Source organism: Azolla caroliniana, unplaced genomic scaffold, assembly GCF_043228905.1.
Source record: "Azolla caroliniana isolate FFs.n. ecotype wild unplaced genomic scaffold, voAzoCaro1.0.p SCAF_2, whole genome shotgun sequence".
NCBI lineage: Eukaryota > Viridiplantae > Streptophyta > Polypodiopsida > Salviniales > Salviniaceae > Azolla > Azolla caroliniana.
The window spans coordinates 25,313,001-25,328,792 of record NW_028230437.1 but is presented as its reverse complement, the minus strand read 5'-3'; the positions used below and the strand labels follow the sequence as shown (position 1 = coordinate 25,328,792).

Here is a 15,792-nt window from a genome sequence, read left to right as displayed (position 1 = left end):
TATAATATCCTTGTCGTGAAGTGCATTCTCGGTTGTACAAGCAATCATTGGTACATATAGAGTGGAATGGCAATGGCCATGAATGTTTCTTGAGCATCGAACCACGTCATCCAACTTGTATGCGCAACCGTTGGTACATAAATAGTGCGCTCTCGATTGCCATGAAGGTTTCTTGAGCATCGAATTGAGTAATTCACCCAACTCCAACCATTTGACTCGAGCAGTTTGAATGTTGATATCTGTACAATACATAGAGACACACATGCACGTGCATATGTAGGTAGTTTAGGCGAAAACTGACCCGAACTGAGTCATTAGTCCATCATTTCATATCGGAAGCTGACTCATTAGTCGATCGTTTCATATGGGAACTTTGGACCTCGACAACATGGAAACCGAATCATTGGTTCATCATTTCATATCGAATCCTCGACTATTCCTCGCTCTTACTTTTGGGGTGTGGAAAACATATGATGGAGGCCTTGTGATCAAATCAAATATAGACCATGAAAGTGGCCCAATCAAAAAAAAGAGACATGATTTTCTCATTCTTCATATCAAAGTAATAGACAGCTTTTAAGTAGTAGCAGGGCAGAGGCCCCTGTTTCTGTGAGAGAAGAAAGAAGAAGAAGAAAGAAGAAGAAATCAGTGCCTCGTTTGCAAATCCTAACTCCCAAACCTAGCCCTTACCCCTAAATCCCTGGAAAGAGTTTACCCATTATTCAGTTAAAAAAGGATTCAGCTCACAGACACCCCACCCTAAAGGATTGACAACCTTTAATTTAAGGTTTTCATATGGCTACTATTGCTCCAGCTCTCACTTTATCTTCCAGAATCGGTAGAGATTATAGGTTTTCTTCCATTGCTCCTTCTCATGTTCACTTCAAGCAATTTCAAGCTGTTCGGCTTCCATGGTTCGGTGCGAAATCACAATTGTCGAGTTCTCTGTAAGTATTCTGATTTGTATAAGTTTTTTCATTGTATTGTTTTGATGTTTTCATGCTTCTACTATGCGCTTTATGTTAAAATTCAATATCCACATACTGTGTTTATACTTTCTGGTGCATTTTCATATGAATTTTATTAAGAATTCAGAGCCCACATATCTGTTTGATTCTTTTGATGCATTTCTTGTTGTCTTATTTGGAATTTAAGATAAATATGCCATAACTGGTTTTGGAAAAACAATTAGATGCATTTCCAATGTATTTGGGGAGGATGAAACATAATTTTTACAGGACATAGGTTTCCCAGCATGTATTCCACTCCAACATTTTCGTCATTTTTATTTTATTTTTTATGCTTCCTATTCATCATGTTATTGAACATATGATTTATTTATTCTGTAAAATTTCACATAGCCTTCTATGTCTTGTGTATATATTTTGATTTATTGATACATTTTTCTATGTATTATGTTTGAATATAGCGTAAGTTTGGAGGAAATTTTGTGTCCTAGTGTGTAAGTTCCATAACATTTGCATTGATTGAATTTATTTATGCATTTCACCCTGTGTTTTTTGTGAGATTGCAAGAATGTGATATAATTTTGCAGGAAATATGCTTCTGCTGCATATGCGACTGGTGGGAATGGCTCAGAGTATTCGGCAGATCCGATCGACGTCATTGCAGAAGTGCAATCTCAAAAGGTGAGACCTTTACTTTGTCATACATAAATATACATATAAATATGCATATTGCGCTGTCGTATATAATTCTATGCATGTTATCAGTTTTACAAATTGTCGTTTTGTTGCTTCTCACAATTTTTTGATATGTTTTCACTTTATTCATTATATTTTCTTGATTATCAATGGAATCCACATTTTTCTATTGAGCTGAGATACTTTGACCATGGATCATGCTTTCAGGGTTTGATATAGGGCTTCTAATAAGCTTTAAATGATGGTTACACTATAGGGATGGGGTTTTGTTTATGTGTATGTTTGCTTGTAGGAGGGTTGTGCTGAGGAATGAGAGAGAAGAACTTACACAATGACATTCTGTAATTAATTGAACCACTTAGTACATAGGTAGCCACTTTTGGCCCAATAATACCTATTTTAGTTATGACAATATTTGAAATCCTTGATCATAACCATGCCTCTACTAGATTTGCATTTCGCAATAGTGAGAACCTATTGGATCACAATGGGTTGCAAACACATTGGTGACATTTGAACCTGATGTTTTTAGTGTGATAAGTGTAAGCAAGAGTCCAATACGTGGAAATTTTAATGGATGGCTTAAATATAGAGAGTAAACATACATGAAATAGCCATGATGGTTCAGCCTAGATGGATCATCAAAGAAATTCAGTATATCCAGATTGGGGAAGAGCAGGAAACATTTAATTGAATGATGCAACATTCAGTTTATCAAGTCTACCTCTTTGTGCGACACAGTATTTTTAAAAAGAACGTCTTTCTTTGGGAGTTGGTTGTAGATATTGGTGCTGGGGGGCAGTGGCTTTGTGGGTTCTGCAATTTGCAAGGCAGCAATCAGTCAAGGCATCGATGTGGTATCTCTAAGCAGGTTTTAATTCTCTCTTGAAGATTTTAAGGGGTTCAGTATTGCTTTTATGCGGTTTGATGCTAGCGTGAAAGACTTAATATACAGGTCTGGACGTCCTTCTTATAGTGATTCCTGGGTAGAACAAGTTGTATGGGTTGCAGGTAATGGTTTCCCACAAAAAAACAATCAGACATACTTATAAGAGAGTTTTTTACGATTATTGCTGACTTCATGTGGGTTGAATTCATGTGTTGAGAAGGATTTTTTGTTTTTTACAGGTGATGTTTTCAATGCTGACTGGGATGGTCTCTTGAATGGTGTAACTGCCGTAGTCTCAACAATTGGTGGCTTTGGAAACAATGAGCAAATGGAGAAAATCAATGGTGAAGCAAATTTAGTGGCAGTAAATGCTGCAAGTGATGCAGGTAAGATAAACTATGGTATTAACAATTCCAATTCCCAAGCACCAACCTGTATGGATAGATAGCTATAGAGTAATCATTGAATTTTTCATAAACAATGTAATTCCTTCTATACATTTAGTTAAATGAATGTCTGTCTCAAAATGGAGATAGTTTGTGCATGTGTTCATTTATATCATCTTAAAAAATATCTATCAATGGTGAAATTAACTTGTATGGGCTATTATTGCAGGTGTTCGGAAATTTATATACATATCAGTTCATGATTACAACTTTCCTGATATCTTCAAGAACTTTGGGTATTTCACGGGGAAAAAGAAGGCTGAAGATGAGGTCTTATCCAAATTCACTAATTCAGGTAACAAATACGAACATCATTTCTTTTCCTTCTTCTCATAGTTTTTGAGAGTAATGACAATTCTTGTGGAAGGTCACCCAAAGCTTAAGTAAAACATTGATATAGGCACCATATTGCGACCGGGTTTCATATACGGGAACAGGAAAGTGAATGGTATCGATGTACCACTGCAGCTAGTTGGAGAGCCATTGGATAAGTTTTTAGATTCAACAAAATCTTTCACACGGCCTTTGCGTTCGTTGCCAGGATCTGACCTCTTCATTGCACCCCCTGTGAGTGTGGATGATGTTGCATATGCAGCCATTAAGGCTGTAATTGACAATGATGTCTTTGGCATCCAAAATATCGAGCAAATCAAACAACTTGCTTCAAGGATCCGATAAAGTTAAGTTGGCATTGTGTCATATCAGGACTCTTGAACTATAAGATGCAGTACATCAATTGACCTCAAAACACATGACATTTATAATGAATAAAACTGTGTATCTCCCACATTATAACAAAGATGGGCTTAATTCTTATCTTGTGCCAAATAATATTGGAAAATGGTAAGGTATTATAAGAGCATTTTGTTTAGGTTTGCCATATTATTCCCCCTGATCTATGTGTAACAATTTTTTTGTAATGCGCAATGATGAACATTTTATGTAGTGAGCAATGACCGGCGACCAGGGGATTCTTCCTTCTGAGCTACGCATGACAAAATTAGAGCCTTAAACCCAGCTGTTAATCTTATCTTGCTGGGTAACCCATTTGACTCATCTCTCATTTTCATTGATCCACTCATTCATTACTTTGTGGGGCCCAGTATTAAGATAAATCATGCACACTTGATATTATTACAACAATATGACACCAACATTGGTGTGACATGTGTTTTCAGGCATATGAAATCATAGAAAATTAATACTAATCACACACACACACATTTCTGACAAGCCCATACTTGAGACTAATCATGGAAGGTTGATATTAGAACAATAATGTGATAAATATTTAGAGCAAACAAGTACACGGTAATTTTACTTAATTAATAATAGAAGAGTGAATTAAAATTGCTTCCAGGTTCAAACGCTTGTAAAAATTTAATACGGATTTCACATATATAAACATTTTTCATCAATCAATGTGTATGTGTCTACATATTATTCAACATGTATCATAACTTGTACTGATACACATGAGCTTAGCATTTGCATTTAGTGCCAAGAGTTTAAATAGTTGTTTAATTCTTGGGTTCATGTAGATAAAATTAATCCACCAAATTATAAGATTATGTGAAGTCCTTTTGAAGAAACATCATCTACTCCCAAGGACAAAAGAAGCATGAATGTAAAGAATCAGAGTAATGGTCGAAGAACAAAACAAGGGTTACATTGGAATATCTTGGATAATCAATAGTACTTTCCGACCAATGCTAGTAAGCATTTTAAGGAAGTGCATTCATGGAGAAAATTCCATGAAACAGTAGAAAAAATAATCTTCATATGTCTAGACCAGTCATAACTCCAATATCTCGATACAACTAATATGCCTGAAGCAACACTAGGTTACGATACCATATCTTGGATAATGTCTAATACTTTTAAATCAACATCAGCAAACATTTAATCGAAGTGCATACATGGAGATTCCAGGAAACAGTTGAAAAAACCTTTTAACAATCTTTATATGTCTGGCCCAACCATATAATTCCAAATAACTTGATACAGCTATTATGCCAAGCTTCCATCATCCATTCAAACATGAAAACAACTCGTACTTCCAAGTACTCAGATACAGATTTATTTCGCAAGCATCTGCCAAGTCCGTAAGTAACAAAAATGTCTGCTATGTTTAGAAGCTAAAACATTTCAACAATCCTAGAATCTCTGCATTCACCATATTCAGGTTCGGATATTCAATTGATGATTTGGTGTGTCCTTCCAAAAGAACAACTGGATGATGGATCTCCGAATCCCAAATGAAGGTTTCGTATTGAGAAAACCAACCAAGGCTTAGCCAGTTATGATCAAAATAAGCACGCTTTCCATTTGTGTTTGTTGAGGAATCAGACATTTTCCAAACTATTGGCCCATGGAAGTTTTTCCTGGAACTGGGAGTTGTTTGGGCTTGGGCTGAGCTGCAAGCTTCTGAAAAAACACAGTCTTTGCTATATCCGTCAATGCCTTGAAGCTATAGGGCTCATGCATAGCTATTTCAGACAAAACCTTGCGGTTTAGCTGAACATTCTCCATGTTAAGTCCATGCATAAATTCACCATACTTTATCTGCAATGCAAAAGAAAATAAGTGAAGAGTCCATATTGAGAGGGGAAAAAACAGACAGAGGATGTTAATATCACCACCACCACCAGATCAATTCTCAAATTAGATTTTACGAAAACATTAAAAGAGCAAAAATCATCTTCAGAGAATTGACGAGCTCCCAATAAAGCACAAAAAATAAAGAAGGGTACGCCCAAAACGTGGATACCACATTATAGCTAAGAACAGAAGAAAAATCAACTTGAAAGGCCCTACCTCATCATCTGCCACCATAAAGAATACTTAATCCATCAATTTATGAGAAAATGTTAAACCACTATAGCCATGAAGAGGCTGTTAGCAGAACATCATTTCTGCACAGAATAAGCCTCAGAAAAAAATCGTACTAAAAACTCAAGACTCCGACGAACAAAGAGAGAACGTAAAAATAAAATAAAAACGAACACCATAGCAATAAACCAGGAATGGAGGGAAAAAGAATGAATATAATAACTTCAATTCAGCTACATCCACCGAAAATCACACAGAAAATGAATAACCGAAAGAAAAACATACATTTCAGAGAGGAAAGCACAAAAGCAGGGGAAAAACAGAAGTGGTTATGAAAGGAAAGAAAAACCCATCTCTGTTACACCCTAAAAAGCAGGAACAGGGTCAATTGTAACAACCAACGCATCTGTTAGACAACAGGGAAAAGACATAGAAGCAAGTGTTTCCTTTACGTACACCATTGATCCTGGCACCAGCGTTGATGCGTTGGATCCACAGGCCCCTCATGTCTCGCTTCTTGTTGCGACGATCGCGGTAAGCATACTGAAGGGCTTTCTCAACGCGCTGCCTGGCGATACGGATACAGTTCTTCGCTCTCCCTCGGAAACCCTTGGCAAGCTGAAGGATCCTCTCCTTGTTCATCTTCTGTGTCTCGGAGCAGACAGACAGACAGAGGAGGAAGGCGGAAGAGGAGAACAGAGGAAAGCCCTAAAACCCTAGAATCAGCCTTCCTCAGCTTTTTGGCTGCATTTTCAGCTTTTGGGCCTTGGCTGCAATTTGCTGCTTTTTCTCATAATTTAACCGATCCATTCATCCATCCATGGTTTCTCGTGGCCCGATCGACTCTTTCAATGCCTGATACCCCCACCTCCGGATTAGCGATCGTTTGTTCTCCGGCTGACTTCAAAATGGCTCCCATACTCCAACCGGTTTTGGGATTTCGGTCATCGGATGCCTTTCTTTGGAAACGCGTCTCTTTTGTTGTTTGTTTCCAGTCGAAGAGAATCTGATCCAGAACGGCCGTGACCACCTTCTCAGTTGTCCAATCCTGTTATAAGTATCCGTATAATCATCCTATACTCTATTGGGTTCATGGTTAAAGGTGCATTGCCTAGCAAAACCAAATGGGTGCGGTATGGATCTATACATATACATATATACGTGGAGTTCATTGGTATTCAATGTATATATGTACATACATATACTTGTTCATGTATACAAACTGACCACAAGAGGTTGGTCGATGATAAGTCGCTATTGTTACAAACATTCATTATCATCTGCCTTCATGGTTGAGCTTGTTAGGCTTAGCAACAAGCCTATCAACTAGTTGGAGGATTAATAGTAGGTTCTAGCATAGGTACCTAGTGATTGTCAATCTACTCTAGTGGCCTATATGTCTATGATATGGAGCGATTGCCAAGACATCTACAAGCATACACAACCATATAATTAATGGATGTCCTTAGTTCATGAATGATGATGAGTTTGTCTAGCCTAGTGGAAATCATTAGTTTGTGAATGACCATCAATTTGTCAAGTCTAGTGCCAATCATTAGTTCATGAATGACCATAAATTTGTCAAGTCTAGTGGCAATCATTAGTTCATGAATACCATAAATTTATGAAGTCTAGCGGCAATTAATAGTTCATGAATGTGCATCAATTTTGTCATGTCTAGTGGTAATAGGTTAAGGATGTGTAGAACCACAAGGGAAGCAACAAAATCGGACTTTTGTTGATGTGAAATCTTACTTAGCATCCACTTGCAAGTTAGCATGACGAAGATGTAGAACCAAGTTTCAATGTATAGCCATGGCCATACCTAAGTTCCAATCTTACCTTACGGGTTTCAAGGATATAAATGTCCCTAAACTTACACCAATTTTTTTATGTCTTTCCTACTAGACATTTGTGGTGGTGCCTTGTCAGAACATGATCCTTAACGTTACTTACCTTATGATTGTGCCACCTCTCAAAGATAGAGGAATGCTTTTTTCCTTCCACTTTCCAGGTAATTGGTGTTGAGATCAACCTAGGGTTAGCCACCGTGTATCCATCTTGAGTCCTTCACTCCATCATACCAAGGACACAAATTTATGCCTACATATAATGAATAACAATTATAGACTGTCCCATGTAAACTTATTGGTGTATGGTTCTTGTTTTTGCTACATAATGTGTTAGTTTTGATGCATACACCGTTATATATTTCCTAGTCATGTTGTTGTTGCAATCAATCACGTTTCAAGATCGATCAATTGAGATGCTACATTTATTGTCTAAAGCTACTATTTTTAGACATGCTATTCTTCATCAATGAGCCAAAGCTTAAGGGCATCAAAGGTCTAAAGATGTTCTGAACGGCATATGGTGCAAAGTTCTAGAACCTTGTAATGGAGAAAATGATAAACATGAGGCTTATGACATGGGAAAATGCATCCGGAATCTTCTTTATATATGTACTCTTCAGGTTCCTCCTAATGTACCTGTGTGTATTTTGTTTAGATCCTATTCCCCAATATTGATCAACACATCTCATCATTGAAGTGTTCACCATATGGGACCTGCCCATTGGGTAACAACCAAAAAAACCTCTCCACAACATATCAAGAACCTTATTATGGGAATGAGACTAGTTCTACCATAAAAGAAGAATCAGAATTCCCATTTTGCTTTTCGATCAAAGTGTAAATCACAGAAGAACCTTTAGGAGAATGCCATATGGATAATAAGAGAATGGCATTGAATCAGAAAACAGCTGGTTATCTTACAGCTTTAAATCCTGTAAAATATTACAACAAGAGCACATATAGCATCCTGATTCAAACCGGTTCCCATGTATTTCATTTGGCCAAGTTGTCAAAAAAAAGTTGATACAATGTACATGTCTTTTTGTTCTGCATGTTCTCAAAACGTTGTTACAAGTTAATAATATCAGCGAGCTCTAGATGTTAGAAATATTTCTTCATCCTATTCACAAGCCAATTTCGTATCAAAGCTACTCAAACAAATAGTGAAAGCTTGGAATGCAGATAGTGGGTATCGATAATCCATAGTGAAAATGTCTTTACTAATCTTGCCAAACTGCAACAACACTTTGTCTTGTTCACTTTGCGGTACAGCTTGGTTAGGCTCAACGGCGGCAACGAGCTGGAAATTCTTCACAGATGCTACAGTGACTCGGCCACGGAAATTCAAGCACCAGCATTGTAATTGCTCATGCCACCGAGGAGCCTTATTCTTCAATATCAATGGAGAGATCTTGCTGTCCACCTTGGCTTCATCAAGGTCAGCATTTATAATACCTGATAGTGGTTTGGAAAATGGTACCGAAGGTTGCGAGTCATCAATAGGATGTGGAAACTCGGTAGGTGTTGGGGCTGTGCCTCCTGCCTCTATGCACGAGGCTGGGATTGAATGCAAAGTGCATTGCATTCTACGTGGCCCCCTTGTTCCGAGAACATTTAGTTCATAGGCAACATGAGCAACATTATAGCTTCCTGCAGGAACTTTTGGAGAGACTTGTTTTGAGCCTACACGTCTACATGCTCGGTTGGTCGAAACAATTGCACCATTGTGAGGAGGTTGGCTATCATAGACAGTAAACTTTGTGCCCAGAAAGTTAGACCTGATCATTTAAAAAAACAAAATGAAAGTTGTTTTCCACTCTCTTGGGCAAGGTGTGAAAGAAAGGAAAAAGCACAATATGTTTTAAGGGGATAGAGACATGGTTATAGTTGGCATCATGAGGAGATAGAGACATGCAAATTAATTTGACATTATTAGGAATAAGGTGTACAGACTGATTGAAGCATACATCACAATTGTTACAATATACTTGACACATAAGAGCATTAAGGAAAACACAAAAACAACTAGCATTACTGAGCCATTGGGATGCCGGAACAGTCGTATTATTATGCAAGGAAACATTTAGCTGTGTACTCATACAGAGAACAAGCAACTAACATGATTTCAAATTATTTGAATTGCCTATTCCTGTGCATCAGACGTCAAGCATGTCATACTTTAAGCCTTCATCTTAAAGTAAGTTTTAATCATAAGCATTGAGCAAGCTATTTCATAAGTGGTGTCTCAAAAAAAACTCTGTTCCCATGAAGTCAAGAAAAACATTGTCATTTATATGTTTAACATCTCGAAATATGTTATATTAATTAAAAGAGAGGAACAAACCTGAGCTTCCCAATGTAGTTATTGCTTCCTCTTGAGGTTTCCTCTGCATTCAAGGAGATGATATAGTCTGTGCTTGCTGCTCGTCGGACTTTGCGAGCCACTAAGAGGAACTTGCTATTCTCCACGAGCAACGCTTCAAAAAATCAAAGAAAATTTGAAAGCAAGTTTCTATTTCAATAAATATGTGTTTTGAGAATCCTTACAAGCATAAGGATACTGAGGCAAATGAAAGCATTTACTTGCCCCACCACAAACACAAAACTTACAACAGAGCAATTATATAGCATCAGCATAATGCAGCAGCAAATGAGGGCTTACATGTCGAAAGGCCGAGATATAGATAATACATGGAGCTTGCTCTGTCTCGTTTGATGAAGCATTGCATTGGCGCATCTCTGGGTCCGGGCTGTTAAGAGATTGAGCCAACAATTCCATCAGATTGACCAAAAGATTTGGCACCCAATACACCACAAATAAGCCCAAATGAGGAGGAGATTATATCACACAAATAATGATATCATCAGAATGGGTTATTAATCTCATAAATATAATATCTGAATTCAATGCCACATGCACAACCAATGTTTGTTTCCCCGGTTGCTTGTTGTAGACCAGTTATGAATTGATAGTTCAATTACATAACTTCATGCTTGAACCCTAATTAAGATTATCTGTGTGCACATAACACTTCGCCCTAAACTTCTAGTTAACTCCTGGCTCTTGTTATGTTATATATGCACAGAGCGCTTCAAACAAAAAAAAGAAAGACATAAGCCTATTGTTTTTTACTCCTAATCAAGGGTTGATTCTGTATCCATAACACTTTAAGAGAAAGCACATAAATGTTTATTACTATTAACTCCTATGTAAGGTTTATGTGCATTATCTAAAGTGCTAATGTGCACTCAAACTGACCTAAGATCAACGGGAGTTAGAAAAAGGAATTAAACTGACCTGCTTGAGAGAGATGGGGAACGTGAGCTGACCACATTCCTCAGGGGTCTTAACAAGCTCTTTTGTTATTTCCCTCCATGTCTTACAAACAGCAGAGCATGCAACCACATTTTTCCGTGCAGGCCACGAGCCTTCAGCTGATTCAACCCGTTGAAGAACATCACGAAGCAGCTCAGGTGGCAAATCTAACCACCATCCTTCTTCCATAACAACATCGCTGCCAACATCCACGACCATGTCCATGTCCCCACAGCAGCGTCTCGACAGGGATGAGGACGGGGTTGGGTCCAACACAAGGCTTTGAGATCGCACCCTCCTGCTTCCTGAGGTAAATTTGCGATCAAATGTTCGGCGAGATATGCTCCCAATGTTATCGGTCAGATCCCGAACAAGGTTTTTAAAAGTCATCCTCAAGAAAGCAGAATATTATATATATGGCAAAATTTGAGCCTTGGTTTCTCCAGCAAAAAAGAGCGACTTGGAATTTTCTTTTTGTCTTTTTACCTAATGCCTTGCTTTAATCAGTTACTCAAGAGGGAAAATGGAGTATGATGATATCTTTTGTGGATACTTTGTTTACTGAGTGTCTTTCCCAAAGTCTTTGAAAGATGGGTGTACTTCTCCAGCAGCTTAAAGAAGGGAACCTTTGGAAGCTAAGCTTTCCATGGGGATACAGTCCAAAGTCCCAAGAGGAAATATCCCAACCTGATGCGTTAAACACAGGGATTCTTTGATTCCATTATTTTCTTGAGAAGAAAAGGAAGAACAAGAAAGTTCTCTTTCTTCTCAACTCCCGGGTTTTCTAGTTCAGCATTGATATCTCTGTTCACATAGAAAGATCTGGGAAGACCATCTCCTGCTCCACGGAAGTGTTATAGCTCTCTCCTTCTGTGAAAAATGCTAACTGGCAGTATCTTCAACCTTTTTATCTGAAAGGAATGTTCACGCAAAGTATCTTAAAGTTCTTGTCGAGATAAAGCTCACACAGGGAGTATCTTAAATCTTTGCTCTGGAAAAAGAGAAAATCCTTTGTCCGCTCAAATAAGAACATATGAAGCTTTCCATGGAGACATTCCTGTTTTCTCTGCTCAAAAGAAGGGAGGTATCTTGAAGTCTACTGATGCTTCCCTGTTGGTAACTGCATGATAAGTAATCAGAAGACCACATAAGAGAGACAGATTATACGAAAGAAAGAAGAAGAAAAAACTCAAAATGACTGCATCGGGGTTAGGTTAAAAGCTCTGTTCCAAAGCACAGGGAGTGAGAGAGAGGTTATAAGAAAGACAGAAACTCGCAGAGACTCTGTGTTTCTTAGGTTAAAAGCTCTGTTACAAAACACACAGCGAGAGAGAGAGAGAGAGAGGGAGGGAGAGAAAGGGAGATAACAGACAAGAAACAGAGGAGGTATAAAGAGGGCAGACAGAGATGGAAAACACTGATGATAATCTGCAAATTACCTGAGCAGAAGGGGGGGGGGGGGGGGGGGGGGGGGAGGTGAAGAAAACGATATGTACATGGACACAGGCTCAGGACCCAAACCCTAATAGCCCCCCCCTTCCTCTGCTAACAGGAAGACGAAGAAGAAGAAGAAGAAGAAGAAGAAGAAGAAAACCCTCAGAACAGAGACACATTCTGAGCATTTTGAGATTTTCAAAGCCTTTCTCTTTTTCAGAGAGAGAGAGAGAGTGACCCACCTCGAAAGAGACGACGGCGGTTTTGACACAGAGAGAGAGAGAGAGAGAGAGTCTAGAGAGACACACACACAGAGTCTAGAGAGAGAGACACACACAGAGTCTAGAGAGAGAACTAAAAACCGCTTCACTCACTTGTGAGGTAGAAAACCGCCTGGGAAACCGATCGTGAAAACCGCCTCTCTGTCTCTGTCTCTCTGTGTTCCTCGCGAGGGCTTCTTTCTTCATTCTAATTTCAATCTTTCTTTTCCTTCATCATCACCATTACCTCCATCGCCATCTCCTCCTCCTCCACCTCCTCCTTCTTCTTCTTCTTCTTCTTCTTCTGCTTCTTCTGTTTCCTCGTTTACCAGGCTCCCCCTGTTTCTTCTTCCTTCCTCTTTCCTGCGTTCATTCCTTCCTCTTCTCTGGATGGCTGATGATGGCGATGAACAAGCAATGGCTTCCTCAACCCTAAAACCTCCTTTGAGGGAGACACACAGGGAGAGGGAGAAAAATGGACTGACAACAAAGAAGAAGAAGAAGAAGAAGAAGAAGAAGAAGAAGAAGAAGAAAGCTTGAGAAAGACAGAGCAGAAGTGGGGAGGATTCCTTTGTAGTAGGAGTCAAACTGTGTCTTCTGGGAAGAGAAAATGGGGTTGTGCAGTGCAGACAGGCAGAGAAGAGAAAGCCCTGTTTCTTTTTTTTCCTCTGCAGACTGAGAGATTGCAGCTTTTTTTTCTTGTTTTACTTCTTCTTGCTTTCTTTTGTTGGGCAATTTCCTTCAATTTGCTCTATGTAGTATGTACCATATCATATATGTATAGAATAAGACACATAATACACACACACACACACACAATGTGTGTGTGTATTTGTTTCCTTATGTATTTTGGGGGTGGGTTGGGATGTCCACCCACCTTCGCCCGTATCATGTGTATCGGCATGATCGGATAACTCCTCCAAAATGTATGTCGTATTTGGGGATGGGGTTGGGATGTCTGTCTGCCCACCTTAGCAGTAGCGTGTGCCTCGGGATCGGATAACTCCTCCAAATGTCCTTATGTATTTGGGTTGGGATGTCCGCCCATCTTAACAGTAGCGTGTGTATCGGCATCGGATGAACTCCTACGAATGTCCGCACCCACCACAAGAAACTTATTTCAATGTCTCCCCCGTCCCCCCACCCTGTACACTCTCGTGTCGGCATCGTACCACCCATCCGCTTGTATCGCCTGTTGTGCTCGTCGGCCAAGCCACTCACATGAACCTATCACGATGCAATGTTGGCTCAGTGTATTGCATCGCATCATCTCGTCTTCACTAGACCACCGGGGCAATTGAAAAACACGAGAGAAAAAGTTCGAATGTTGTGTTTATCAATGTCGCCCAGTTGGTCGGTTTGGGTGCTCTCTCTATATGGGTCATGGCTCATGAGTTGTGGTAGTTTTCCTATTGCAATAGACTCTCATTATCTAGGATAGAGAGGTGTTTGACCAATGCAAATTGGGTGTTTACTATTTAGAAGCTCTAGTATTTTGGGTAAAAGAACGACCCAAGGTAGGCCCTAGTTGTATGATAATGAGATAGCGGTTATTGATGGGATGCATAAGAAGACAATGAAAAGCTCTAAGTGCCAAAGGTACACTCTGGACCCATATTCACTTTAGTACCACTTGAACACTTTTCCTCTCATTCAACTATCTTGTCCATGTAAGATTGGAGGAAGAAGTGAACTTGTCTTTAAAATATATATGTGTGGGATTCAAACAATGTGAAGCAATGGCCTACTAAAATTTAGTCGGATTCAAACAATGCGAAGCAATGGCCTACTAGAAATTTCCATGCCATCATCTTGTGAATATGTTCGTTTGCAAGCGGAACCTAATGTTTAATTATGACAAATCTATTAAATGCACACAGTCTTTTCAAAATATGATGTTTCAACTTTCTACCATGCATATGTGATTTGTATACTTGCTACCTAGTAGCAAATCCATCCTATTCATTTCTATTTCCCTAATAGTTGGGTAATGTCAACTAAATATCGTAAGTCTTTTAATGACAGAAGTAGTTGGGAAAAAATATGGGGATTTAAAAATGTTTGCAAGCAACTTATCCCAACCTTCCTTGCTGTGAATCAATGTTATGCACATTCCTTTGGGTAGACTTATACCCACACAACAATGTGCTTTACTATTGTACATGATTGTGCTTAAAATCGTAACCTCTATATTCAAACACATGTTGTCTTTCCGGCTTTTCTTGAATTGAAGGATTAGCAGTACAAGCATGGTTAAATTCCCTATTTGTCTTCTTCTTCTTCTTCTTCTTAGAATAAATTTTCTTTTTTTGTTGCAATGCTTCCACATTGCCTTTGAAAGTGGATAATGGAAGATTTTAAAATGTCTTTTTGAAGCATAACACATGAAAACTTTCCATAATTATACGAGAAGTTCAATAATGGCAAATGTGAGCATTGAATTACAAGCAAAAATTGAAACGTACAAGCATGGTAAATTAAATAATTGAGTATATAGAAAGCTTTATCACAATTACGAAATACATGTCTATATTTTGTACAAAGATTCAAAGTAAATGAAAGGGATTGTTGGTATGGACACTTACCATCTGTAAATCCATTAACAAAGACATATATGCTTGTCTTCAAGTAGTGTTGATTCTTTCAAATAAGCTCAATCCCACTTTTCATTGCAAAGGCTCCATTTCACTATGTCTTCAACCTTCATCATCTCTCTATGGCAAGAAGAGGCTCTCTAGTGTCTATCAACATCGCATGACCCACACCTAGAACATGTTGAGAATTAGGTCCCTTTCAGATGGGTTGAATTCAAGACAATGGAAAATGTAAATAGTTTTTTTTGGTCGAGCCTACTTAGGCCAGTTATGTAAATAGCCCGAAAGTTATCTAAGTATAAAGATAACTAGGGCAAACCTTATGTTTGTGTTCACTGTGAGTGTAGTGAGTCGTCTTGTTCATTGTCTAGCAAGATAAATTGTCTATGTAACTGTGTACATCGCGTGTGAGGTTGTTGCCTCTGCAGCAAAGCAACCATAGTCAGAGAGAGAGAGAGAGAGAGAGAGAAAGAGAGAAAGAGAGAAAGAGAAAAGGGGTAGCGA

The 15,792-nt window shown here is 38.7% G+C and overlaps 3 protein-coding genes across 3 annotated transcripts; 1 reads left to right on the top strand and 2 right to left on the bottom strand.

Annotated features, from left to right (window-relative positions):
- The first annotated feature begins 614 nt into the window (after positions 1–614).
- Positions 615–3,888, top strand: LOC147867801 (uncharacterized protein At1g32220, chloroplastic-like). Its single transcript, XM_087315611.1, has 7 exons — positions 615–947; positions 1,556–1,649; positions 2,447–2,535; positions 2,620–2,675; positions 2,793–2,939; positions 3,169–3,294; positions 3,400–3,888. The coding sequence occupies exons 1-7, from the start codon at positions 796–798 to the stop codon at positions 3,675–3,677; spliced, it is 942 nt and encodes a 313-aa protein (XP_087171737.1). The 5' UTR covers positions 615–795; the 3' UTR covers positions 3,678–3,888.
- A 1,035-nt stretch (positions 3,889–4,923) lies between these two features.
- On the bottom strand, positions 4,924–6,574 carry LOC147867800 (Ribosomal protein L20). Its single transcript, XM_087315609.1, has 2 exons — positions 6,288–6,574; positions 4,924–5,564 (listed from the first exon to the last, which is right to left on the bottom strand). Exons 1-2 carry the CDS (start codon positions 6,471–6,473, stop codon positions 5,361–5,363), a joined length of 390 nt encoding a protein of 129 aa, XP_087171735.1. The 5' UTR covers positions 6,474–6,574; the 3' UTR covers positions 4,924–5,360.
- Positions 6,575–8,558: 1,984 nt separating this feature from the next.
- LOC147867799 (tubby-like F-box protein 6) lies at positions 8,559–11,651 on the bottom strand. Its single transcript, XM_087315608.1, has 4 exons — positions 10,983–11,651; positions 10,347–10,434; positions 10,029–10,161; positions 8,559–9,462 (listed from the first exon to the last, which is right to left on the bottom strand). The coding sequence occupies exons 1-4, from the start codon at positions 11,388–11,390 to the stop codon at positions 8,805–8,807; spliced, it is 1,287 nt and encodes a 428-aa protein (XP_087171734.1). The 5' UTR covers positions 11,391–11,651; the 3' UTR covers positions 8,559–8,804.
- Positions 11,652–15,792: the final 4,141 nt, after the last annotated feature.